Raw genomic sequence first — 25,723 nt, 5'->3', positions numbered from 1 at the left:
CCTAGAAAGAAGGATAAAACACAAACAATGCAAACAGTGAATGATTTCCCAAGTCGTGGGACATGACACTCCCCGTCTGAAATCCTTGGATTTCACGATGTCCGTAATTCTTCGAAGTCGTTCGAACCTGAAAAAACAAGAGGAAGAAAACATGCATGCAATAATAAAACATAAAAGATTTTTAAGTCCAACTCGTTGTTGTTGACCCGTAGATCACACCGAAAGATAAGTTCAAGTATATAAAACCCATCTTCAGATTGGGGAAGCCGCAAACATGCAAACTCTTCCACCAACCCAGAATCCAATGGGAATGTTAAAGGTTCAATCCAATGGAAAATGTCAACATTCAATAAACTGGGGGATGAGGAGGAATGCTCCCCGCCGTGAACAACGTCCAGGAGCATGTTCAGTTCATGTGATGTCCTCCTTTCGTAGAAGCAACACGAGTTCAGTGACCGGGCGGAAGAAGGTTCGGGTAGAGCCCCCTTTAGTCACCTTAACTTCTACCTTACGAGTTTTTCCGTACTCACCGGGTAGGACCTTGGTGATAAGTCCCATTGGCCAGTCATTACGATGAGCCTCTTTGTCCTTTAAGAGAACAAGGTCTCCTTCTTGGAGATTGGGACTGGGCGTCTGCCATTTGTGACGCTTTTGAAGCAAGTGTAAATATTTGGTCTTCCATCGATGCCAAAACACGTTAGCCAGGTGTTGTACTTGCCTCCACTGACATCTGTAAATGTCCTTGTTATCGAAATTCCCAGGTGGGACTGTAGCGGCTCCAATCTTCTGTGTAAGGAGTGTAGCTGGAGTAAGTATCGTTGGAGCATCGGGGTCGGATGATACTGGAACCAAAGGTCTAGCATTTATTATGGCTGACACTTCTGCGAGGAAGGTGACCAGAACTTCATGAGTAAGGGGAAGTTTATGGTCCAGCAACATGGAGTCAAGGATCCTTCGTGCAACACCAATCATGCGTTCCCAAAATCCACCCATGTGTGAAGAGTGTGGAGGGTTTGGAGTTAATTTGGCTTTACCCAGGATGAAACCACAGTGTACCTTGTTAGCTCCTAAGGTCATCAGATAAGCTACTGCGGCTATGGCTTCTGTAGATGCGTCAGAGAAAATATGGACTTCTCTTCTGATTGCAGTCAAAGGTGATCTTGGAGAATAACAACGTGGGACTTGGAGTTGCTCTAAGAACTTCAGAGACTTCTTCCACGCCTCCCACCTTTGCTGTTTCTGAGTTTGGAGCGGGGTGTCCCAATCCGTGTTCTCGGCCGTAAGCTGTCTTAACAGTTTCTTGCCTTGAATAGTGATGGGTGCTACAAACCCGAGAGGATCATAGATGCTATTTATGACAGATAGGACTCCTCGTTTGGTAAAGGGTTTGTCATAGGGTGACACTTGGAAAGTGAAGGTGTCCCGTTTGATATCCCACAGTAGACCAAGGCTGCGCTGTGTTGGAGGAACATTGGAACCCAAGTTGAGGTCCTTTAGGTTTGAGGCATGGTCCTCAGATGGAAACGCGTTCATTACCTCTTGACTGTTAGAGATAATCTTGTGGAGTCTGAGGTTTGATGTGGATAGCATTTCCTGTGTCCTGGAGAGTAGGTCAATTGCATCTTGGCTTGTGGGCAAGGACTTGAGCCCATCGTCCACGTAGAAGTTATTCTCTACAAATTGCCGAGCATCGGAACCGTACTCTCTCTCACCTTCCTGGGCTGTCCGTCTCAGTCCATAGATCGCCACAGCAGGTGAGGGACTGTTGCCGAAGACATGGACCTTCATCCGGTAGTCTATGACCTGATTGTTGACATTGTTGTCTTTGTGCCATAGGAACCTAAGATAGTTTCTGTTGTCTTCTTTCACAATGAAGCAATGAAACATCTGCTGAATGTCGGCCATTATGTCAACAGGTTCTTGTCTGAAGCGGATCAATACTCCAAGGAGGCTGTTGTTCAGGTTGGGCCCAGTTAGGAGCAGGTTATTGAGAGAGAGGCCTTCAAACTGAGCACTGGAGTCAAACACCACTCTGATCTGGTTAGGCTTGCGAGGGTGATAGACACCAAAGGATGGAAGATACCAACATTCTTCTCCCTCCCTCAGTGGTGGCGCAGGTTCAGCATGATTTCTGTCAAAGATGTTCTGCATAAAGTCAATGAAATGCTTCTCCATCTCTGGTTTCCTCTTTAGGGTACGCTTTAAGGATGAGAACCTTGCAGTTGCTTGCTGCAGGTTGTTCGGCAACCTCACTCTTGGGAAACGAAAGGGTAAAGGAGCTACCCAACTGTTGGAGTCGTCTTGAACAAATTCTTTATCCATAACCTTTATAAATTCTTTATCTTCTCTTGTGGGTGCCAACTTGTTGTCATTACTTGTGGAATCGAACACTGATGACCCGAGGTTTTCTTCCCAGGACTGGAGTGTGTTCATGTTGTTGAAGGATTCCTGTTGCCACTTGGTGTTGCTCACTTTCTCTTTCACCCAGTAGTGATGTGGGCATGGTTGGAAATGAGTGCTGCGACCATTTGACAAGATGTGTGTTTTGTAAGAGGAGATGTTGTTAGGTCTCTTCATCTTATGTATGCAAACATTGCCTATGATTACCCAGCCTAGATCTAAGCGTTGGGCAAATGGTGCATCGTGTGGTCCGTTAATTTGCTGACGCACCTTGTGCAGCCGGAGAATGTCTCTGCCAAGCAGAATCAGGATATCTGCACTGTTGTTGAGGGCTGGTATCTTGTTTGCTATCCCCTTGAGATGTTGGTGATGAAGAGCAGCCTCTGGCGTTGGGATCTCTTCTCGATTGGATGGAATCTGGTTGCACTCGACCAGTGTAGGTAACGGTATCTCGACGGTGTTCTCGAGAGATGTCGCTGTAAGACCACTGGCCCTTCTCCCATAAACCTCTGTAACACCACTGCAGGTACCTAAGGTGTAAGGGTAAGCATTTCCCTTTAAGTTAAACATATCAAAGAGTTCTGACCTTGCAAGTGATCGGTTGCTCTGATCATCCAGAAGGACGTACACCTTCACGGCTTTCTCTGGGTGACCGTTGGGATATACGTTCACCAGGCAAATCTTCGCACAGGACTTGTCCCAGAGGTCTTCTCCGCAGACTTCTGTGCATGAAGAAGATATTGTGGTGTGGCTTGCAGTTTGAGCTGCATCCTCCCCGCCATGGCTCGTGGTGGGGGAAGGAGTAAGTGTAGAGTCAGGATGGAATGGGTGGAGCGCTTGTACGTGGTCCTCACTGTCACACTCCATGCACTTAATTGTAGCTTTACAGTCTTTAGCAAGGTGTTCGGTAGAAGCACAACATCTGTAGCATACCCCGAACTTCTTTAAAAGCTCCTTGCGTTCTTGGAGCGGTTTCTTCCTGAAGCCGATGCACTTTTTTAAGGGATGTGGCTTCTTGTGGATGGGACATTCACGATTTGGGTTCTCTATCTTTTCACCCTTGTTACTCTTGCCTGGGGCTGATGTTGGTAAGGGAAGAATATCCGTCTTCTTAACTGACACTGGACCCCTGCGGTTTCTGTCGTTCGAGCGTGCGCTGACGTATTTAGAAGGAGGTGAAGCTGGGCCACTGTATTCTTCATAGGAAAAGCTTTGGTCGTTCTTGCGCTCTGCCACATCTTTTATAAACTCACAGAAGTAGGAGAACGGAGGAAATGACACTTGATGGTCTTTCTTGTATTTTGACCCTAGTGTAGTCCACCTTTCTTGTACGTTGTATGGTAGCTTGGAGATAATGGGATTTACTCCACAAGCAGTGTCCAGATAGCTGAGGCCAGGTAGGTGGGTGTCTGCCTTGGCCAGCTGGAGCTCTAACAGCAAGTCACTGAGCTCTAGGAACTTTGAACTGTCCTTGCTTGATATCTTTGGAAAACTCTGTAATCGCTTGAACAGTGCGTCCTCTATGGCTTCTGGACTGCCAAAGTTTTTCTCTAGTCTTTCCCATGCAGCCATGAGACCAGCCGTTGGATTACTGATATGTACAGACCTGAGTCTCTTGACACGCTCGGTGGATTGTGGTCCTAGCCATCTGATTAGCAGGTCCAGCTCTTCGGCAGCAGTGATGCCGAGGTCACTAGTTACGGTTCTAAAGGCATTTTTCCAACCTCTGTAATTTTCAGGTTGGTCGTCAAACCTTGTGAGACCGGTTTTAGTAAGTTCGCGGCGAATCATGTACCTTGCGAAGTCGGACATGTCTGTTCTTTCTGACTTAGGATGCACGAATGTAGGTTGAGCGGTGCTGTACATAGGGGTGGAGATGTCTTGGCCTTGAAACGTGGGTAAGTATGGAGTGGCATATGCATTTAGTCCAGCAACCGGTTTGGTGGGTATAGTCTCTGCTACATGCGGAGCTGGCACTATGCGGTTGTTGAAAGTATAATGACCTGCCGGTATATTAGATTGCGTGTAGATAATAGCCTGTGGAGTTTGATGAGATGCAGGGTCTTGGCACATACCGGAATACAAAGGAAGTTCAAGTTTGGGAGCATTGTACTGACCTTGAGTGTAGGGTTCTGTAAGTGGATCGGCATCCTGGTGCCCTGGAGAAGCATGAACGCCATCAGGAGTGTTAGTGATGATCTGCGGTTCGCCATTTTGGCTTAGCACGTAGTCTCTTGTGCGTTCAATAGGGTCCTCTGCCTCCACTTCACACAAACTGATGCTGTCTCTTTGACTCCCACTGATAGCTCGCTCCAGGATCCTTAACTCCGCCATGGCTGTTGCGTGCTCACATTCCTTCTCCAGAGCTTCCTTGCGTGCTGCATGCGCAGCTGTGGCTACATCCATTTCTGCTCTCTTTTGCGCAAAGGCTGCTTGTATCTTAGACGTTTCTGCCTTAGCACGTGCCCTTATAAGCTGCTGGCTGAGAGTGGAATATTTTGATGAACTTGACCTAGATGAGCGTTTTGAGTGCTTAGACGATTTGGATGAGCGAGATGATGCATCTGGTGTCCGTGCAATTTTAGCCTCTATCTTTGTCTTAATGTCGCGTACGGTGTAGTCTCTTTCAGAATTAAGCTGCTGGAAACTTTGCAATTCGTTTAAAGTCTCTGGCAGATTCAGTTTTTTCAGGAGAGTAATGTATTGGTCAGTCTTCTCCATATACATTTGGTATGCTGTGCATAATTGTTCTAGGGCTCCCTCAAGTGGTAACTCATGAGAAGCAGGCTTTGATACAGTGTCTATGTGACTCAGCACTTTCTCCCACAGTGAAGACACATCACGATATACGACACCTTTTGCAGTCTCTAAATTCTCCATGACTTTCCATGTAGGTTTGACTGTACGTTTTCCCCTTTCACTAGCTGGTGGATGGGGATCTAGGTCTCTTTCCTGTGTTTGTAAGTCTGGTAGGGAAATTGTATACCTCGCTTCAGACATGATTTGTTTGCAGGCAGGAAGAGTGGATGATGAGGGTTATACTTCTCACTGTTTATCTGCAGTGTGTGCTTCTATGCACGCTGGGGTCTGGCTGGGAACTGGGTTACTGTGTATCTGGGAAATGTCCTTTTCCACTGAGGTTCAGCACAGACCTTGAGTTACTGTCTCTGAAGGCAGGCTATTCCTTTTTACTATTCTGACTCATGGGTATGTAGAACGCAGTGGTGCCTGGATAGACCTATTCTTTTGGGCGCTTCCGTATTGACCTGTACTCACGTTCATACCGATTTATCAGATAGCTTAACTCAGCCACTTTCTCATGTAAGAAGACTCCAGGAAAAGAGGATTGCTTTAACCGAAATTCTTGTATTATGATGAAAGTAGCAGGTAAAAAGGAATATTCAACAGAGTACATGCAGTAGGATGCATACAGATATGGTGATGATGACAAAATGGAGAATAAGGGCGTGAACAAACATACATCACAGGACTACAGTGAGAGAGTTGGGACAAAATACAGGGAAAAGCAAACTTCTGCCTAGAAAGAAGGATAAAACACAAACAATGCAAACAGTGAATGATTTCCCAAGTCGTGGGACATGACACCAAACGTAGACTGTTAGGCAGAGACAATGAACTAGACCTAATTGCTCATAGCCTTAGGGAGACTTATGTACAAATACTTTTAACAAACCCTTCCCTCGGAGAATCACCTGTGAATGGGAGGGAAGGGTGGGCTAGAAAATTGTTAAAGGGAACTTGTCAGCAGATTTTGCCACTATAAGATGTGGCCACTGCCTTTCAGGGCTTATCTATAACATTCTATAATGCCCTCCTGCTTATTCATTGCTCCCAGGCATAGGCGCTCCTGCACAGGCGCTGGGCCTCTCGGACCTTTCCCAACGCCTGCACACTGCAGTACTTTAGGGCAGAGAAGTACACCTGAGAAGGAGCACCGATGCCGGGAAGTGATGAAGAAGCAGGACGGCGGCGTCGCAAGAGGATGGGAGGCGCCGGACCCGGACCTGCGACACCAATCACCTACGACACCCATCGGAGCGGACCGCCCTGCAGGTGAGTATAATAAAAGTTATTTTTCTTCACTTGCAGGTCAGACCGGGGGCTTATCTACAGCATTATAGAAAGCCCTGAAAGGTAGTGGCCGCATCTTACAGATGCAAAATCTGCTGACAGGTTCCCCTTTAAGTTTATGAACTGCTGTGCTGCATTACTGTTGGGTTGGCCCCTTGCACTCATATAATTGCATTGTTATCCATGGTTAACTATTCGGCTACCGCATTTGGCGGAAGTATAGGTCAGGCAAATAATATAGTGTATTCTATAGAACATTCTTGGCCTATAGGTTATGCAGCACAGGGGTTCTGGTCAACTCTGACTTAGGTGTTTGTGAAACTTTACTGTGTTTTCTCTTGTGTTGTCAGAGGAACTCTAGCTTTCTTTTCATATATTTCCTTGACAAATTGTCTGGTTGTGTTCCCTGTCTACAGCCCACTGTAACCTGGGTTACCACCCCGGTACACGGCCTACAAATGCACCACCCCTTGGTAAGCAGAAAGCTAGGAAGCAGAGGAGTGGTACCCTCTTCATGATACAAAATTTAGATAACCCCTTTAAGGGAAAGTGTACAGTTAGTCTTTCTGCTGAATTTTTTGAGCCAAAACTGAGCTGAAATTCCAAAGTTTTTGAGGAGGATTAAGGGTATGTGTCCACGTTCAGGATTGCATCAGGATTTGGTCAGGATTTTCCATCAGTATTTGTAAGCCAAAACCAGGAGTGGGTGATAAATCCAGAAGTGGTGCATATGTTTCTGTTATACTTTTCCTCTAATTGTTCCACTCCTGATTTTGGCTTACAAATACTGATGGAAAATCCTGACCAAATCCTGATGCAATCCTGAACGTGGACACATACCCTGAGTGTCTGCTCATTTTCTGTTCCAAAAATGCCTGAAAAAACTCAGTGTTTACATAAGCTTAGTGGGCTACATTTTAAGTTCCTTTACTCACTTACTTTTATTGAAAAATGTGAATCAATATTTTTTTAAAAAGTAAAAGTATAGTTAAACAATTAATGCAAATAAATAATTTTTGATGCAATTGAATAAGTTTTGCTCTTTGTCTTTTTTTTGTCTTATTTTTAGATATTTTTGAAAACATTACACCCGGAAGATTTGATTTTATATTTTGGCCAGGAAAATGTTGCAGGTAACTTTATAAAAAGCACCAAATTGAATTTACTTTATTTAAGTGTGATTTTAGGAATTTTATTTTGTATTTTTGAACGACATCTGTTTTTTAGTAGAAATGTAATCAAATTGTGTACTGTGAACATTTTGCCATCCTGAGTTGTAAAAACATCTGCCAGAATACGGTAATATTTTTTCCTGTAACTGTGATATTTTTAGAGATTTAATGACATTTTATCATGATATTTTTTGTTGCTTTAGTTATTTCTTTTTTATTTCTTTTTTTTTAGCATTTAATGTGGATTTGGGTAATCTGACATGTACCTGTAAAGAAGGACCCAATATATCCTCTCCATGTTTTGTTAATGTTTGCACCTTACAAACACCTCGGCAGAGATACGTCTTCGCTTTTTCAGAGGAAGAAAGACTAATTACTACAGAACGTTTTCGAAATGCCTCCTTTCACCATCTGCGTCAAAACTCCCGCGGGTCAACGGTAACTATTCTGCATCCAGAAGGAGCAAGATCTGCAATCACTTACTACGAAGGACAAATAGTGGGTTAAATTCATATACGCCAACTTTATCATGTCCCTTCATATAAATTATCCGAGTTCTTGTTGGTGAACTGTTGTCTTTTCATTTCAGCATGGGTTTTTCATCAAGGACATGGAGCAATTTTCCATCCAGCCTGTAAAGGAGAAACATCTCCTTCTTACTCCTGAGCAGGAACCATTTAACACTCATATAATTTTTCGACTTGGGAATGAGTCCAAGTTATACAAAGGTATAAGAATAAGGGGGGAGAGGCATTTTAAACTGGTGCTCTTCAACCTGTGTCTCTCTGATCATGGAAGAATCACAAACCTGTGGTGATCAGGATCTACATGGAGCTGTAGTGCTGGATCAACTGAAGAACACAGATTGGAGACCACAGATTTTGACAATATCTGGTTCTAGAATATTATCTTTCATTTTCTTCTAGAGTCATTAAATGCTCCTCGTATTAGTCGGCTTCAGAAAAGAGCTGTTCTTGGTGTGAAGCATTTGGAACTTCTAGTGATTGTGGGTTATGACGTCTACCAGTTCCACCAGGAGGACACAGAAAGATATATTCTGACCAACCTCAATATTGTACGTATGTATGTTCCATTTTTCATTGCTGACTTGGTTGACAGTCTTTACTAAGTTGAATTCGTATTTCGGGAAAGCAGCCTTTCAGTTCTCTGTGAGATCACACTGGCAGAGAAAGACTAAACCCTGTACTGCATCAGGTATTCAAAAGTTCAAGGTAGCTTGTGCTACCCATCTAACAAGTCATACCCTTCTATGCTTTCATGTGTGCATATCTTAGTACTATACGTACATACTATAGTTTCAATGGGCTACATGATACATTTGATTTTGCTAATGCCTTTTTGACTATTATATCTTAGAGCTAGTTGGCCCCAACTCATCAATTACACAGGGTCCACATTTCAAGTTGCAAGGTCATTTGTAAATACAGGGGCATATCTAGAGGAAGGCGACTTGGTGTTATGTGCTGAGGAGATGATGGGCCCAAATTTGCACCAAGAAGCCACTTTGCCCTGGTCAGGGTATTTAGAAAGCGTAATTGCAGCCAGGACATGTATTTGGATAATATACTTGCACCAAAAATACTAGATTTCAAATGAGACTCCACCCACCATTGTCATGAAGTTGAACTTTACCTGTTCATTTTTAGGGAGCAGAATTACTAAGAGATGTTTCTCTCAGTGCCACGCTCCGTGTCCATCTGGTGAAAATGATTATTCTGACTGAACCGGAGGTAATGAGGTCTTGTCTAGATTATATGTGTATTTGTTTGGATTGCTAACTTCAGTCTTCAATCTTACAATGGCTACATGACATGGTGTAGATGTCTCTTGAACACCAATTTTATTTGTCTTCTACTGGTCAGAATCCACTGACCTGCTCATATCTGCCAAAAGTAAAGCCAGCAGCCACCATGAATCCACAAGCCAAGGGGTTTGTGGCACAATAGATAGTAAAACTATCAGGATTAGGATATTTCACCATGCTTTTCAATTTTTTCTTTCATTAGACAGGAATCCAGGTCAGTGCCAACCTCATGTCCTCTCTGATGAGTGTCTGTGAGTGGAGCAAAACCCTAAATCCTGTTAGTGACTCTGACCCTCAACACGCTGATCTGGTCCTTTACATCACCAGGTACACAATAAAAATATCTTGAAATGGCCTTGTTCCTGCTCCAAGCTCTGGTTTCTGGGAATTTATCACCAGTCCATGTGGACATCTTATAATGGCCTTCAGAAAACTTCCCTTGTTGATAACATGAGGAAGAGTCTTAGCTCAGTTTTGTTCTTGGTTCTAGATCTGGTTCCTAGGACTCTACTCAACCACCAGTCCACGCAGATATTTTGTAATGGCCTTCAGAACTCTTCCCTTGAATGAGCACATGGCTAAGAGAGTAGAGCTCAGTAATGTTCCTAATTCTATCTCTGCTTCCTCGGACTCTATTCTATCACCAGTCCATGTGGGCATATTGTAATGACCTTCAGAAATCTTCCTTTGTTGATAACATGTGGAAGAGACTAGCTCAGTTTTGTCCCTGGTTCCACCTTGTGTTTCCTGGGACTCTACACAACCACCAGTCCATATGAACATCTTGTAATGGCCATCTTCCTATAACTGTGTGATGATATGAAGGAGAGGACTGTGTCCAAATTCAGATTTGTCCCTCTTTGATTAGGGTGCATCTCTGTTTTGTCTTACTCTACCACCAGCCTATGTGGACATCTTGTAATGGCCTTCATTCAGAGGTTACAATTGCGGATTTTGCTGTGGATTTTTCCATGCTGAAATTATGCAGTTGGATCAGGTCCATATGAAGGTACAGTACTGTGTAGATTGTGGATCATAAAATTTATAAAGAAATATGCAATCTCCTTTTGAAGGTTTGACCTGGAGTTACCTGATGGAAACAAGCAAGTACGTGGTGTTACCCAGTTAGGGGGTGCCTGTTCCTCCTCCTGGAATTGCGTCATCACTGAAGACACAGGGTTTGATCTGGGGATCACCATAGCTCACGAAATTGGACACAGGTGAAAAATGGGAGCAGATTACTACAGCATATGTGTGTAAAATGGACAAGAGCGGTAGTCGTGACCATGCTGCTGTCTGGTTATGCTCTGGCACTTTACCGGAAAACAGTGTCTCGGTCCCAGTGTGCTGTCAAGTGTGGGGTGCATCATACTCACTTGTAGGCCTTCACTGTCTCCAGGCTTCCATCTTCAGTAGCCACAGCACACAATTCAGGGGACACCAAGTTCTTTGCAACAAGCAAATGTTTACTGGTCAGTTCAAGTTCATCAGGTTGTAACGTGTGATAGGTCACAAGTAGCGATGAGTGAACGTGCTTGGATAAGGTTTTATACGAGCATGCTCAGGTACTAACCGATTGAATTCGTTATGCTCGAATAATACATTTGAGTCCCTGTGCCTGCATGTCTCGCGGCTGTTCGACAGCCGCAAGACATCCAGGGATTGCCTAACAAATAGGCAATCCCTGCATGTGTTTTGGCTATCGAACAGCTGTGAGACATGCAGCCGTGGAGACTTGAACATATTTTCAAGCACGCCGGAGACACTTGGTTAGCACACGAGCAGGGCCATATTTAGAGTTTCTGCTGCCCTAGGCACTTTTAGTGCTGCCTCCCCCTTTGGTGAGTATGACACTATCGGCAGTGACTTTGGCAAGAATCGCTGATGTGAAAGTAGCCTTTTGCAGCAGATCCGGCAGTTTTTCTGCATGTGCCGCGTAATGGATCACTTACGGCAACACTGCGTTCAGCCTCATTCATTCCCTATGGGATTTGCGGCACTTGCCATGAACTAGTCACACCCATATCCACGTCCCAACCACAGCCATTTAGCACTGCTGATCACACTGTTTTATATACAATAATTATAAACAAAAAAAAATATGGCCAGACAGTGCTCCATACTGTATAATGGCCACACATGATGCTCCATACTGTATAATGGCCACACATGATGCTCAATACTGTATAACGGCCACCACACATGATGCTCCATACTGTATAATGGCCACACATGATGCTCAATACTGTATAATGACCACACATGATGCTCCATAGTGTATAATGGCCACACGTGATGCTCCATAGTGTATAATGGCCACACAGTGCTCCATACTGTATAATGGCTACAGTGCTCCATACTGTATAATGGCCACACATAGTTCTCCATACTTTATAATGATCCCACATGATGCTCCATACTGTATAACGGCCACACACAGTTCTCCATACTGTATAATGATCCCACATGATGCTCAATACTGTATAATGGCCACACATGATGCTCCATACTGTATAATGATCCCACATGATGCTCAATACTGTATAATGGCCACACATGATGCTCCATACTGTATAATGATCCCACATGACGCTCAATACTGTATAATGGCCACACATGATTGTTATGGTTCTCAATGGCAAGAGAACATAGCCCAGCAAACATAAGTACTAGCTCTTGGAGGGATGGAAACTAAACTGACCATGAACTAAACCTTCCGCACAACTAACAGTAGCCGGGTAGCGTTGCCTACGTTTTTTATCCCTAGACGCCCAGCGCCGGCCGGAGGACTAACTAATCCTGGCAGAGGAAAATATAGTCCTGGCTCACCTCTAGAGAAATTTCCCCGATAGGCAGACAGAGGCCCCCACATATATTGGCGGTGATTTTAGATGAAATGACAAACGTAGTATGAAAATAGGTTTAGCAAAATTGAGGTCCGCTTACTAGATAGCAGGAAGACAGAAAGGGCACTTTCATGGTCAGCTGAAAACCCTATCAAAATACCATCCTGAAATTACTTTAAGACTCTAGTATTAACTCATAACATCAGAGTGGCAATTTCAGATCACAAGAGCTTTCCAGACACAGAAACGAAACTACAGCTGTGAACTGGAACAAAATGCAAAAACAAACGAGGACTAAAGTCCAACTTAGCTGGGAGTTGTCTAGCAGCAGGAACATGCACAGAAAGGCTTCTGATTACAATGTTGACCGGCATGGAAGTGACAGAGGAGCAAGGTTAAATAGCGACTCCCACATCCTGATGGAAACAGGTGAACAGAGGGGATGATGCACACCAGTTCAATTCCACCAGTGGCCACCGGGGGAGCCCAAAATCCAATTTCACAACAGTACCCCCCCCTCAAGGAGGGGGCACCGAACCCTCACCAGAACCACCAGGGCGATCAGGATGAGCCCTATGAAAGGCACGGACCAGATCGGAGGCATGAACATCAGAGGCAGTCACCCAAGAATTATCCTCCTGACCGTATCCCTTCCATTTGACCAGATACTGGAGTTTCCGTCTGGAAACACGGGAGTCCAAGATTTTTTCCACAACGTACTCCAACTCGCCCTCAACCAACACCGGAGCAGGAGGCTCAACGGAAGGCACAACCGGTACCTCATACCTGCGCAACAATGACCGATGAAAAACATTATGAATAGAAAAAGATGCAGGGAGGTCCAAACGGAAGGACACAGGGTTAAGAATCTCCAATATCTTGTACGGGCCGATGAACCGAGGCTTAAACTTAGGAGAAGAAACCCTCATAGGGACAAAACGAGAAGACAACCACACCAAGTCCCCAACACAAAGCCGAGGACCAACCCGACGCCGGCGGTTGGCAAAAAGCTGAGTCTTCTCCTGGGACAACTTCAAATTGTCCACTACCTGCCCCCAAATCTGATGCAACCTCTCCACCACAGCATCCACTCCAGGACAATCCGAAGATTCCACCTGACCAGAAGAAAATCGAGGATGAAACCCCGAATTACAGAAAAAAGGAGACACCAAGGTGGCAGAGCTGGCCCGATTATTGAGGGCAAACTCCGCTAAAGGCAAAAAAGCAACCCAATCATCCTGATCTGCAGACACAAAACACCTCAAATATGTCTCCAAGGTCTGATTCGTCCGCTCGGTCTGGCCATTAGTCTGAGGATGGAAAGCAGACGAGAAAGACAAATCTATGCCCATCCTAGCACAGAATGCTCGCCAAAATCTAGACACGAATTGGGTTCCTCTGTCAGAAACGATATTCTCCGGAATACCATGCAAACGGACCACATTTTGAAAAAACAGAGGAACCAACTCGGAAGAAGAAGGCAACTTAGGCAGGGGAACCAAATGGACCATCTTAGAGAAACGGTCACACACCACCCAGATGACAGACATCTTCTGAGAAACAGGAAGATCCGAAATAAAATCCATAGAGATGTGCGTCCAGGGCCTCTTCGGGATAGGCAAGGGCAACAACAATCCACTAGCCCGAGAACAACAAGGCTTGGCCCGAGCACAAACGTCACAAGACTGCACAAAGCCTCGCACATCTCGAGACAGGGAAGGCCACCAGAAGGACCTTGCCACCAAATCCCTGGTACCAAAGATTCCAGGATGACCTGTCAACGCAGAAGAATGAACCTCAGAAATGACTCTACTGGTCCAATCATCAGGAACAAACAGTCTACCAGGTGGGCAACGATCAGGTCTATCCGCCTGAAACTCCTGCAAGGCCCGCCGCAGGTCTGGAGAAACGGCAGACAATATCACTCCATCCCTAAGGATACCTGTAGGTTCAGAGTTACCAGGGGAGTCAGGCTCAAAACTCCTAGAAAGGGCATCCGCCTTAACATTCTTAGAACCCGGCAGGTAGGACACCACAAAATTAAACCGAGAGAAAAACAACGACCAGCGCGCCTGTCTAGGATTCAGGCGTCTGGCGGACTCAAGATAAATTAGATTTTTGTGGTCAGTCAATACCACCACCTGATGTCTAGCCCCCTCAAGCCAATGACGCCACTCCTCAAAAGCCCACTTCATGGCCAAAAGCTCCCGATTCCCAACATCATAATTCCGCTCGGCGGGCGAAAATTTACGCGAGAAAAAGGCACAAGGTCTCATCACGGAACAATCGGAACTTCTCTGCGACAAAACTGCCCCAGCTCCGATTTCAGAAGCGTCGACCTCAACCTGAAAAGGAAGAGCAACATCAGGCTGACGCAACACAGGGGCGGAAGAAAAGCGGCGCTTAAGCTCCCGAAAGGCCTCCACAGCAGCAGGGGACCAATCAGCAACATCAGCACCCTTCTTAGTCAAATCAGTCAATGGTTTAACAACATCAGAAAAACCAGCAATAAATCGACGATAAAAGTTAGCAAAGCCCAAAAATTTCTGAAGACTCTTAAGAGAAGAGGGTTGCGTCCAATCACAAATAGCCTGAACCTTGACAGGATCCATCTCGATGGAAGAGGGGGAAAAAATATATCCCAAAAAGGAAATCTTTTGTACCCCAAAAACGCACTTAGAACCCTTCACACACAAGGAATTAGACCGCAAAACCTGAAAAACCCTCCTGACCTGCTGGACATGAGAGTCCCAGTCATCCGAAAAAATCAAAATATCATCCAGATACACAATCATAAATTTATCCAAATAATCACGGAAAATGTCATGCATAAAGGACTGAAAGACTGAAGGGGCATTTGAAAGACCAAAAGGCATCACCAAATACTCAAAGTGGCCCTCGGGCGTATTAAATGCGGTCTTCCACTCATCCCCCTGCTTAATTCGCACCAAATTATACGCCCCACGGAGATCTATCTTAGAGAACCACTTGGCCCCCTTTATGCGAGCAAACAAATCAGTCAGCAGTGGCAACGGATATTGATATTTAACCGTGATTTTATTCAAAAGCCGATAATCAATACACGGTCTTAAAGAGCCATCTTTCTTAGCCACAAAGAAAAAACCGGCTCCTAAGGGAGATGACGAAGGACGAATATGTCCCTTTTCCAAGGACTCCTTTATATATTCTCGCATAGCAGCATGTTCAGGCACAGAAAGATTAAATAAACGACCCTTAGGGTATTTACTACCCGGAATCAAATCTATGGCACAATCGCACTCCCGGTGCGGAGGTAATGAACCAAGCTTAGGTTCTTCAAAAACGTCACGATATTCAGTCAAGAATTCAGGAATCTCAGAGGGAATAGATGATGAAATGGAAACCACAGGTACGTCCCCATGCGTCCCCTTACATCCCCAGCTTAACACAGACATAGCTTTCCAGTCAAGGACTGGGTTATGAGATTGCAGCCATGGCAATCCAAGCACCAACACATCATGTAGGTTATACAGCACAAGAAAGCGAATAATCTCCTGATGATCCGGATTAATCCGCATAGTTACTTGTGTCCAGTATTGTGGTTTATTACTAGCCAATGGGGTGGAGTCAATCCCCTTCAGGGGTATAGGAGTTTCAAGAGGCTCCAAATCATACCCACAGCGTTTGGCAAAGGACCAATCCATAAGACTCAAAGCGGCGCCAGAGTCGACATAGGCATCCGCGGTAATAGATGATAAAGAACAAATCAGGGTCACAGATAGAATAAACTTAGACTGTAAAGTGCCAATTGAAACAGACTTATCAAGCTTCTTAGTACGCTTAGAGCATGCTGATATAACATGAGTTGAATCACCGCAATAGAAGCACAACCCATTTTTTCGTCTTAAATTCTGCCGTTCACTTCTGGACAGAATTCTATCACATTGCATATTCTCTGGCGTCTTCTCAGTAGACACCGCCAAATGGTGCACAGGTTTGCGCTCCCGCAGACGCCTATCGATCTGGATAGCCATTGTCATGGACTCATTCAGACCCGCAGGCACAGGGAACCCCACCATAACATCCTTAATGGCATCAGAGAGACCCTCTCTGAAATTCGCCGCCAGGGCGCACTCATTCCACTGAGTAAGCACAGCCCATTTACGGAATTTCTGGCAGTATATTTCAGCTTCGTCTTGCCCCTGAGATAGGGACATCAAGGCCTTTTCCGCCTGAAGCTCTAACTGAGGTTCCTCATAAAGCAACCCCAAGGCCAGAAAAAACGCATCCACATTGAGCAACGCAGGATCCCCTGGAGCCAATGCAAAAGCCCAATCCTGAGGGTCGCCCCGGAGCAAGGAAATCACAATCCTGACCTGCTGAGCAGGATCTCCAGCAGAGCGAGATTTCAGGGACAAAAACAACTTGCAATTATTTTTGAAATTTTGAAAGCAAGATCTATTTCCCGAGAAAAATTCAGGCAAAGGAATTCTAGGTTCAGATATAGGAACATGAACAACAAAATCTTGTAAATTTTGAACTTTCGTGGTGAGATTATTCAAACCTGCAGCTAAACTCTGAATATCCATTTTAAACAGGTGAACACAGAGCCATTCCAGGATTAGAAGGAGAGAGAGAGAGAGAAAGGCTGCAATATAGGCAGACTTGCAAGTGATTCAATTACAAGCACACTCAGAACTGAAGGGAAGGGGAAAAAAAAAAAAAAAAATCTTCAGCAGACTTCTCTTTTCTCTCCTTTCTCTGTCAATTAATTTAACCCTTTTGGGCCGGTCAAACTGTTATGGTTCTCAATGGCAAGAGAACATAGCCCAGCAAACATAAGTACTAGCTCTTGGAGGGATGGAAACTAAACTGACCATGAACTAAACCTTCCGCACAACTAACAGTAGCCGGGTAGCGTTGCCTACGTTTTTTATCCCTAGACGCCCAGCGCCGGCCGGAGGACTAACTAATCCTGGCAGAGGAAAATATAGTCCTGGCTCACCTCTAGAGAAATTTCCCCGATAGGCAGACAGAGGCCCCCACATATATTGGCGGTGATTTTAGATGAAATGACAAACGTAGTATGAAAATAGGTTTAGCAAAATTGAGGTCCGCTTACTAGATAGCAGGAAGACAGAAAGGGCACTTTCATGGTCAGCTGAAAACCCTATCAAAATACCATCCTGAAATTACTTTAAGACTCTAGTATTAACTCATAACATCAGAGTGGCAATTTCAGATCACAAGAGCTTTCCAGACACAGAAACGAAACTACAGCTGTGAACTGGAACAAAATGCAAAAACAAACGAGGACTAAAGTCCAACTTAGCTGGGAGTTGTCTAGCAGCAGGAACATGCACAGAAAGGCTTCTGATTACAATGTTGACCGGCATGGAAGTGACAGAGGAGCAAGGTTAAATAGCGACTCCCACATCCTGATGGAAACAGGTGAACAGAGGGGATGATGCACACCAGTTCAATTCCACCAGTGGCCACCGGGGGAGCCCAAAATCCAATTTCACAACACATGATGCTCCATACTGTATAACGGCCACACATGATGCTCCATACTGTATAATGGCCATTGGCCACACATGATGCTCCATACTGTATAACGGCCACACATGATGCTCCATACTGTATAACGGCCACACATGATGCTCAATACTGTATAATGGCCACACACAGTATAATGATCCCACATGATGCTCAATACTGTATAATGACCCCCCTCCTGTATGCATGGCTCATATCCCTGCCATCCCATATGCATGGCTCATATCCCTCTCTCCTGTATGCATGGCTCATATTCCCCCTCCTGTATGCATGGCTCATATTCCCCCACTGAATGCATGGCTCATCTCCCCCCCCTGTATGCATGGCTCATATTCCCCCACTGTATGCATGGCTCATATTCCCCCCCCCGTATGCTTGGCTCATATTCCCCCCCTGTTTGCATGGCTCATATTCCCCCCTGTATGCATGGCTCATATTCTCCCCCGTTTGCATGGCTCATATTCCCCCCCCCTGTATGCATGGCTCATATTCCCCCTGTATGCATGGTTCATATTCCCCCCTGTATGCATGGCTCATATTCCCCCCTGTATGCATGGCTCATATTCCCCCCTGTATGCATGGCTCATATTCCCCTCCCTGTATGCATGGCTCATATTCCCCCTGTATGCATGGCTCATATTCCCCCCCCCCGTATGCATGGCTCATATTCCCCCTGTGTGCATGGCTCATATCCCCCCCCTGTATGCATGGCTCATATTCCACCCCCTGTATGCATGGCTCATATTCCCCCCTCCTGTATGCATGGCTCATATTCCCCCCTGTATGCGTGGCTCATATTCCCCCCCTGTATGAATGGCTCATATTACCCCCCTGTATGCATGGCAGATCTCTCCACCCCCCGCTCCCATCTTGCATGGCGCGGCTTACCGTCCTCCTTCATCCCCCTGTCCCCAGTCCCTCATACCTACCTTTCCCATGCCGCGCTGACATCCCTCTGGCTCTGTCCCGACTCCCGGCGCAGCACCTTCTTCCTGCGTGAGCGGTCATGTGATACCGCTCATTAAGGTCATGAATATGCGCATATTCATGACCTTAATGAGCGGTACCACTTGACCGCTCATTCAGGACGAGCTGCAGATGCCGAGACCAGGCATCGCTGGAGCAGGGTGAGTATCGTCTTCAAGGAGGGTGGGTGAGAGGCGGGTGGGCGGCCGGGGGGGGGGGCACGGGGGCTTTCGGTCGGACTTATAAAAAAAACAAAAAAAAAAACACAACAAACCTTGCTCAGGTGCCGCCCCCTGCATTTTCGCCGCCCTAGGCACGTGCCCTCAAGTGCCTAGTGGCAAATACGGCCCTGCACACGAGCATGCTCGGTTAACACCTTATCCAAGCACATTCACTCATCACTAGTCACAGCACTTCATATCTCTTACTTCCTTAGTACAGCACATCTTCAGCCCTACCATTAATTTCTCCTTGAGCATTCCTTTGCCCACTTGCTCTGTTGGCCCCAGGGATCTCCCTTGCAGTTCGTCAGGGCACCCGGAATCCATTACTTTCCGTCTACATGGGTCCCTGTCCACCATTCACTATACGCCAGAGGACACAATGTGACAGACAGATCATATGTCAGACTTTGGGCTCCGGACGTGACAGGCGCATCCACTGGAGATTCAGTCTCCCACTGCCTTGAAGGACTGGTACATGCTGGCCCTAGCAGCCCACTATCCTTGAACTTGTGACTGCACTTCCCTAACTAACTAGCTAACTAACAGGACGTGCCCACTTTTTACCAACACTAGTCCCCGCTCGTGTGTGCTAGTTCTCCACATTAACTGTATCTTCTCCTTCTAACTTGTGTCTATGTCTAATCATGTGCGTACCTTGCACTGTAATAAGAATAATAATAATCTTTATTTTTTTACAGTTGGCACACATTATCATCACTGTCCTCACAATCTAAATTCCCTATCAGTATGTCTTTGGAATGGGGGAGGAAACCGGAGTACACGGAGGAAACCCATGCAAACACGGGGAGAACATACAAACTCCTTGCAGATGTTGTCCTTGGTGGTATTTGAACCCAGGACTCCAGCAGTGCAAGGCTGCAGTGCTATCCACTGAGCCACCGTGTACACTACTCACATTGTATATTCACACTTTACATTACTTATATACTGTACATTACCATAACACAATATGAGACACACATCACTATTTACATTACATGTAGAACGGCTTGACACTGGACACATGGCGCGATTGTTGTCTTTCGGGGCAGGAATGCAGCAGAGCAGTCCACCACATTTACATATGTTTACATGGACGCATGCAGTTATGTATTTTGATGTTTGCCTTACTCTTGATATTTTATCTTCTTCCCTACAGTTTTGGAATAAATCATGATGGGACAGGAAACAGCTGCAGTGGCGGTGGGAAAATCATGGCCACTGAGGGAAGCCACAACAGTGTGCACCTGACATGGTCAGATTGTAGTAGGGAACAGTTCCTTCAATTTCTCAGGTACCCACCCCGTCGTCATTAATGAGATTGCCCACTTGTGGCCCATTTTATGTGGTTTTACATAGGACTGCACTGTATTATCATAATAGACCGCCAAGCTATGATCATGCATAACACTTAGAAATTCTGCTGCATCTTAGCTTAATTCATTCACTTCTCTATAACCTCTGTGTTTATTTCCTTGCAGCAGTGACCAGGCAAATTGTATCAATGACCTGCCAGCGCTAGAAAGCAGTATCCCTGGCTGGAAGCCTGGTCTGTATTACGGAGCAGACGAGCAATGTAAAATCGCATTTGGGAGTTCGGCCTTGGCCTGTACGTTTTCCCATAACGATCTGGTAGGAAGAGATTGATTACTTTGGCAACCAATTGCTTTAATTGTTCCATTGCAAATAAAATTAAAAAATTAAACAACTTTTCGGTTAAAAAATCTCCTACCGTTTTATGTATAAGGCTCCTGTGTACTCCTAGGAGTCTCCATGGTTACAGACTACAAGACCCCGTGTGTAGTCAGATCCTGCAGCCATGTGTTGCTCCATTAGGCTAGGGTCACATTGCATTAATGGCAATTCGCTGACGGCATCCGTTACATAGCGGCACTAGCGCTATATAACGGATGCGTTAGCGCACCCATTGACTACCATTATGAGGCGCATCGCTAACGCATGTCATAATCGGCATGCGTTAGCGATGTGCCGTCATTCTGTGATGGACCCTCGGATGCGGTTTGCAGCATTTTGGGCATCTGCGCTAGCGCGATCGCATAACGCGATCTTTAAAAGGCACTTGCGTTGCGCAGTCCGTTTAACGCATGCGTTGAACGGACTGCACTAACGCAATATGAACTTGGCCTTACCAATATATCTTTCATTTTTAAATGTCTTCAAAATATACACTGTATATTTCAATATTTACTTTTTGCACCTTATTATGCCTTATTTTTCAAATTGTCTTCAATACCTAACCCCCTAAGGCCTCTTTCACACTTCCGTCTTTGAGCTCCCGTCGATTTTTGAAAAAACAGGATCCAGCAAATTTTTCTGCTGGATCCTGTTTTTTCCCCATAGACTTGTATTAGCGACAGATTGTGAAGGATGGCCATCCGTTTCATTCGTCGTGCACTGGATCAGTCGGAAAATCGCTGTCCGTCGGGCTGAGAAAACGTACAGAGGAACGTTTTTCCTGCATGTCGGAAAATTGCTCAGCGACGGATCCTGCGCTGCCCGTTGTTGGCTATAATGGAAACCTATGGGCACAGAATCCGTCACTGCCTGTCAAAAGCAGGAATCCAGCGACGGGTTCCGTCTTTTGAAACTGAGCATGCACGGAAGAATTTCCAGTCAGGGAAATTCTCTCTCGCTCGCTCTCTCTCTTTTTACTATTGATGCTGCCTATGCAGCATGAATAGTGACAAGATATAATGTTAAAAAAAAAAAAATCGCAATATTCTTACTTTCCGGCATCCCGCGCAGCGTTACCGATGCTCCCGTCAACTAGGGAGACCGCTACATCATCAGAAGTCATTGCTCGCCAGGCATTACTGTGAACGCCAGCTGCCGGGAGCATCGCGAGCATCGGTAATGGTGCGCGGGACGCCGGAAGGTAAGAATATTGCAATTTTTTATTTTTTTTACTATTTTTAACCTGTGTTGTGTTGTGTATGTGTTTTCGCAGCGGAAAACATACACAACAGGTGCACATGGCCTCCATGGGTCCGTCAGAAAAACGGGCCCAGTGCACCCATTTTTTACAATCTGCACAGGATCCGTCGTTTCAACATTTTGACGGATCCTGTGCAGATTGTAAAAACGGAAGTGTGAAAGAAACCTAAGGCTACATTTACACCACCATATATTAAGTCTGTTCGTGGAAAAAACTGACAGCACTCGGACCAACATTATTCAATTTGGCTATTCAGATGATCCTTTTTTTTCACGATCTGAATGACTGCATGAAAAAGAATCGCAGCATTCACTAGCTTCTTCTGGATTTCGGATGAAACTCGCCATGGGTGTGTAAAAAAGATCAGCTGGAATTCTTAACATAAGAAACTGTATTTGGTCTCTTCATTTCTACTCACTGCTGATGTATAAAAATGGATGCCATACGGATGGCAATACAGATGGAAAATCATTCATTTTTATGGATGAAAATTAGACGATTTTATAAACGTTTGAGTGAACTTAGTCAAAGGCTGCAAGTAAAACAGTGCAGTAGACAGAGATAAAGTAATGGTCCTGTAAGAGATTGACCCACTTATACTTCAAGGACAACCATCCTCCATTCTATAAATGTACTAAGGGGCACTAGAGACGTTCATACTGTAGGTATGGGGTCTATAAAGAGATTGTACCATTATACAACAATTTGGGCTAGAACTACTGTTTCTGTTGGTATCATTCTCTAGCTTTATTAATTTGGTGAAAATCTTTTTGCATCTTTTCTGCATCTTTTTGCACTTGTCCGTACAACCGGGTCAATATCATGTCATCTGTTCAAATGGAAATTATCGTCGTCGGAGTCCTCGCTTACAAGCACCTTTTGCCAAAACCTTGCCTGGTCTGCCAGAAGCATGGGAGATCTACTCAATTTCAGGAGACTCCCAGAACATCCCAGAGAGTACGTTTAAAGTTTTCTTGTCTCACTATTTCTCGTAGGACACGTGCAGCGTCCTCTCCTGTCACATCACTCAACACGACCGGACCAGCTGCAACCGTCTACTTGTCCCATTACTTGATGGCACAGAGTGTGGTGAGAACAAGGTAACATTTTATAAATTAGAAGCCAGAATGCTTGCCTGCGGCAGTCTGGCCATGATATAAGTTTGGCAACCACTGGACTAGGAGCGTGTAACTAATGCAGACAATGAAATGTTCCTGGATTTAATGGTTTCTTTATTGTCTTTCCTCAGTGGTGTCATAAAGGACGCTGTACTTCTCTTGCGGAACTGAATCCAGTATCAGTGGTCCATGGAGTCTGGTCTACTTGGAGCAGTTTTACTTCTTGTTCCCGCAGTTGTGGAGGGGGAGTAATTGTCAGAAAACGTCAATGCAACAACCCAAGGTAACACACTAGTTAAGGAGTTGTCCACTTTGGACCAGCGTTTTCTTGATGTCCATCCAAAAAGATGTTAGTAGATCACACCCGCTCCAGATATTTGCAGTCGGACAGTCTGGACACAAATGGGTTAGGGCACTCTACAGGAAGCAACAGCCACTAAGTTTTGGATATCACTTTTGGTCTGAGCTTACAAATCCTACCAATGTGATCTGAGACAAGTCTGAAGGTCATTTTTGGATGAAATCCCCATTTAATGAGTGTTATGGTCTCTTCTTTTCAATTACTGGGGCATGCCTGACCTCAGACACCATCATCAGTGGCCACCAATCTTGTGTCTTTATGCATAATCAGGAAAGAACTTTGCATAGATTTGGCCAACTATTATGAGATTGTTGGGTGCCATTTCTGGCACTTGAAGTGGAAATAATGTTCAAGTTTGAGCCCTGCATCCCCATAGTTTTGGTAATGTCTGTGCCTGGTAATGCAGCTCAGTGTCATTCACTTGAATAAGTCTCAGCTGCAGTACCAGTCACAGTCACTACCGAATGATGGATCTTTGCCGTGTAAACTTAAAAAAGGAAGTGACATTTAAACTTCCCAACACCAAAGTTTGTGTAGCTTAATATTGTACAACATGGTTCATTTCTATTCTGCTCTGCATTTTGGAATTATTCTTCCCACAGACCTGCATTTGGTGGTCGCCACTGTGAAGGTCCAAGCCTTCAGGCTGAAATGTGTAATACACAGGTAGGATACAGGATTTCCTTTACATTATTTTGATACCATACACTGTATTATACGTGTCTCCAACCAGTGGCCCTCAACCTATCAGGCCTTATTGAAAGCCTCAAAACAGCTGGAGAACTTCAGGATGGAGACCACTGTTGCATAAAAAAATATTTTTTTCAGACCTGTGACACAACACAACTGGAGTTTATGACTGAGCAATGTGCTGCCACTGACAATAAGCCGCTTTTCCTTTCTCAAGGTCAACCCTCATACTACCACTGGACATCGGTAGCTGGGTTTGCACGTGGTGAGTGGGATTGTTTTATATGGTCTATACTGTAATACATAAATATATAATGGTGCATAGTTTCACATTATTACTAGCTCACAGCTTTATAGCCACGTTGCTGCTCTGCCTCACATCATAACTGGTGTGCAGCACTACAACTCATTGATTCATAATTTCCCAATTTATGTGGTCCACATGCCAAAGCTTTCAACCATTTTAAAATAGTCTTGTGATGTTCCCTTTAAGTACATTGAGACCTAAACAGTTTGTCGAAATTAGGAGTGGAGCTCTGACCACATCATGATGTTCCTCAGGTGACACATTGTGCCAGTATATGTGCCGTGCTCAGGGGCAGAATTTCATGGTGAAACGTGGTGACACTTTTATGGATGGTACGCGATGTGAGCCAAGTGGCGAGACAGATGCCACTTTCAAGCTGTGTATAGCTGGACAATGTAAGGTGAGAACCAGAGAGCTTCAACTCCTGTTAAAGACTATAGCATGATATGTCGTCATGCTGTGTTGTTGCATTGCAAGCTAAAACCTTATAGAAGACCATATAGACTGGCTGCTATCAGAGTAGGTGGGAAGCGCTTCTTATGAAATTACCCTGTGTGTAATACAGGTATCTTGATCAGGTCTTTGGCTGTGATGGAATAATGGATTCTGCATTGGAGACGGACCAATGCCGGGTATGTGGCGGAGACAACGGCACATGCAGTAGAGTCAGAGGGACCTTCAGTGAAGGAATAGCTGGCGGTGAGTGACAAGAATAATAATTATTAATATTATTCATTATAATAATAATTATTATTATTATTATTAGCCTAGTTTTGGATATGTTATAAAGTTTATAATCTAATTTTACAATTTGCATTGCAGCTTATGTCACGTTCCTCACAGTTCCTGTCGGCTCTATGACAATACATGTGACCAACCGAAAACCTCTTTTCACACATATGGGTAAATGAAGGAGTCCTACAATTCCTTGGTGACAGTAAAGTTATAGACTAGAGATAATACACACAGTGATGTCACAGTACAAATATAATAAATGCAGTGATGTAATAGTACAGAGAAATAATATACAAAGTGATATCATAGTAAAGATATAACACACACAGTGAAGTCACAGCAAAGGTATAATACACTCACTGCTGTCACAGTACAGAGATAATACACACAGTGATCTAATAGTACAGAAAAATGCACACAGTGATGTCACAGTACAGGGATAATTAATACAGTGATGTCACAGCACAAGTATATTATACACAGTGATGTCACA

General features: G+C 44.8%; 1 protein-coding gene across 2 annotated transcripts in view; it reads left to right on the top strand.

Annotated features, from left to right (window-relative positions):
* ADAMTS13 (ADAM metallopeptidase with thrombospondin type 1 motif 13) overlaps positions 1-25,723 on the top strand; it is a 72,068-nt gene that overhangs the window by 21,659 nt on the left and 24,686 nt on the right. For both annotated transcript variants that reach the window (XM_077284345.1, XM_077284346.1), the window contains exons 2-17: positions 7,562-7,625; positions 7,897-8,162; positions 8,254-8,392; positions 8,591-8,739; positions 9,332-9,415; positions 9,692-9,816; positions 10,563-10,709; positions 20,223-20,357; positions 20,545-20,695; positions 23,015-23,119; positions 23,269-23,420; positions 24,101-24,164; positions 24,327-24,453; positions 24,750-24,895; positions 25,074-25,194; positions 25,318-25,398. In XM_077284345.1, the coding sequence (XP_077140460.1) occupies positions 7,562-7,625; positions 7,897-8,162; positions 8,254-8,392; positions 8,591-8,739; positions 9,332-9,415; positions 9,692-9,816; positions 10,563-10,709; positions 20,223-20,357; positions 20,545-20,695; positions 23,015-23,119; positions 23,269-23,420; positions 24,101-24,164; positions 24,327-24,453; positions 24,750-24,895; positions 25,074-25,194; positions 25,318-25,398 (2,056 nt within the window). The remainder of the gene's footprint in view (positions 1-7,561; positions 7,626-7,896; positions 8,163-8,253; positions 8,393-8,590; positions 8,740-9,331; positions 9,416-9,691; positions 9,817-10,562; positions 10,710-20,222; positions 20,358-20,544; positions 20,696-23,014; positions 23,120-23,268; positions 23,421-24,100; positions 24,165-24,326; positions 24,454-24,749; positions 24,896-25,073; positions 25,195-25,317; positions 25,399-25,723) is intronic.

This window comes from Ranitomeya variabilis, chromosome 2 (genome assembly GCF_051348905.1).
Source record: "Ranitomeya variabilis isolate aRanVar5 chromosome 2, aRanVar5.hap1, whole genome shotgun sequence".
In the NCBI taxonomy this organism is placed as follows: Eukaryota; Metazoa; Chordata; class Amphibia; order Anura; family Dendrobatidae; genus Ranitomeya; species Ranitomeya variabilis.
The sequence above is the reverse complement of the archived record's forward strand: the minus strand, read 5'-3'. Positions and strand labels throughout refer to the sequence as shown.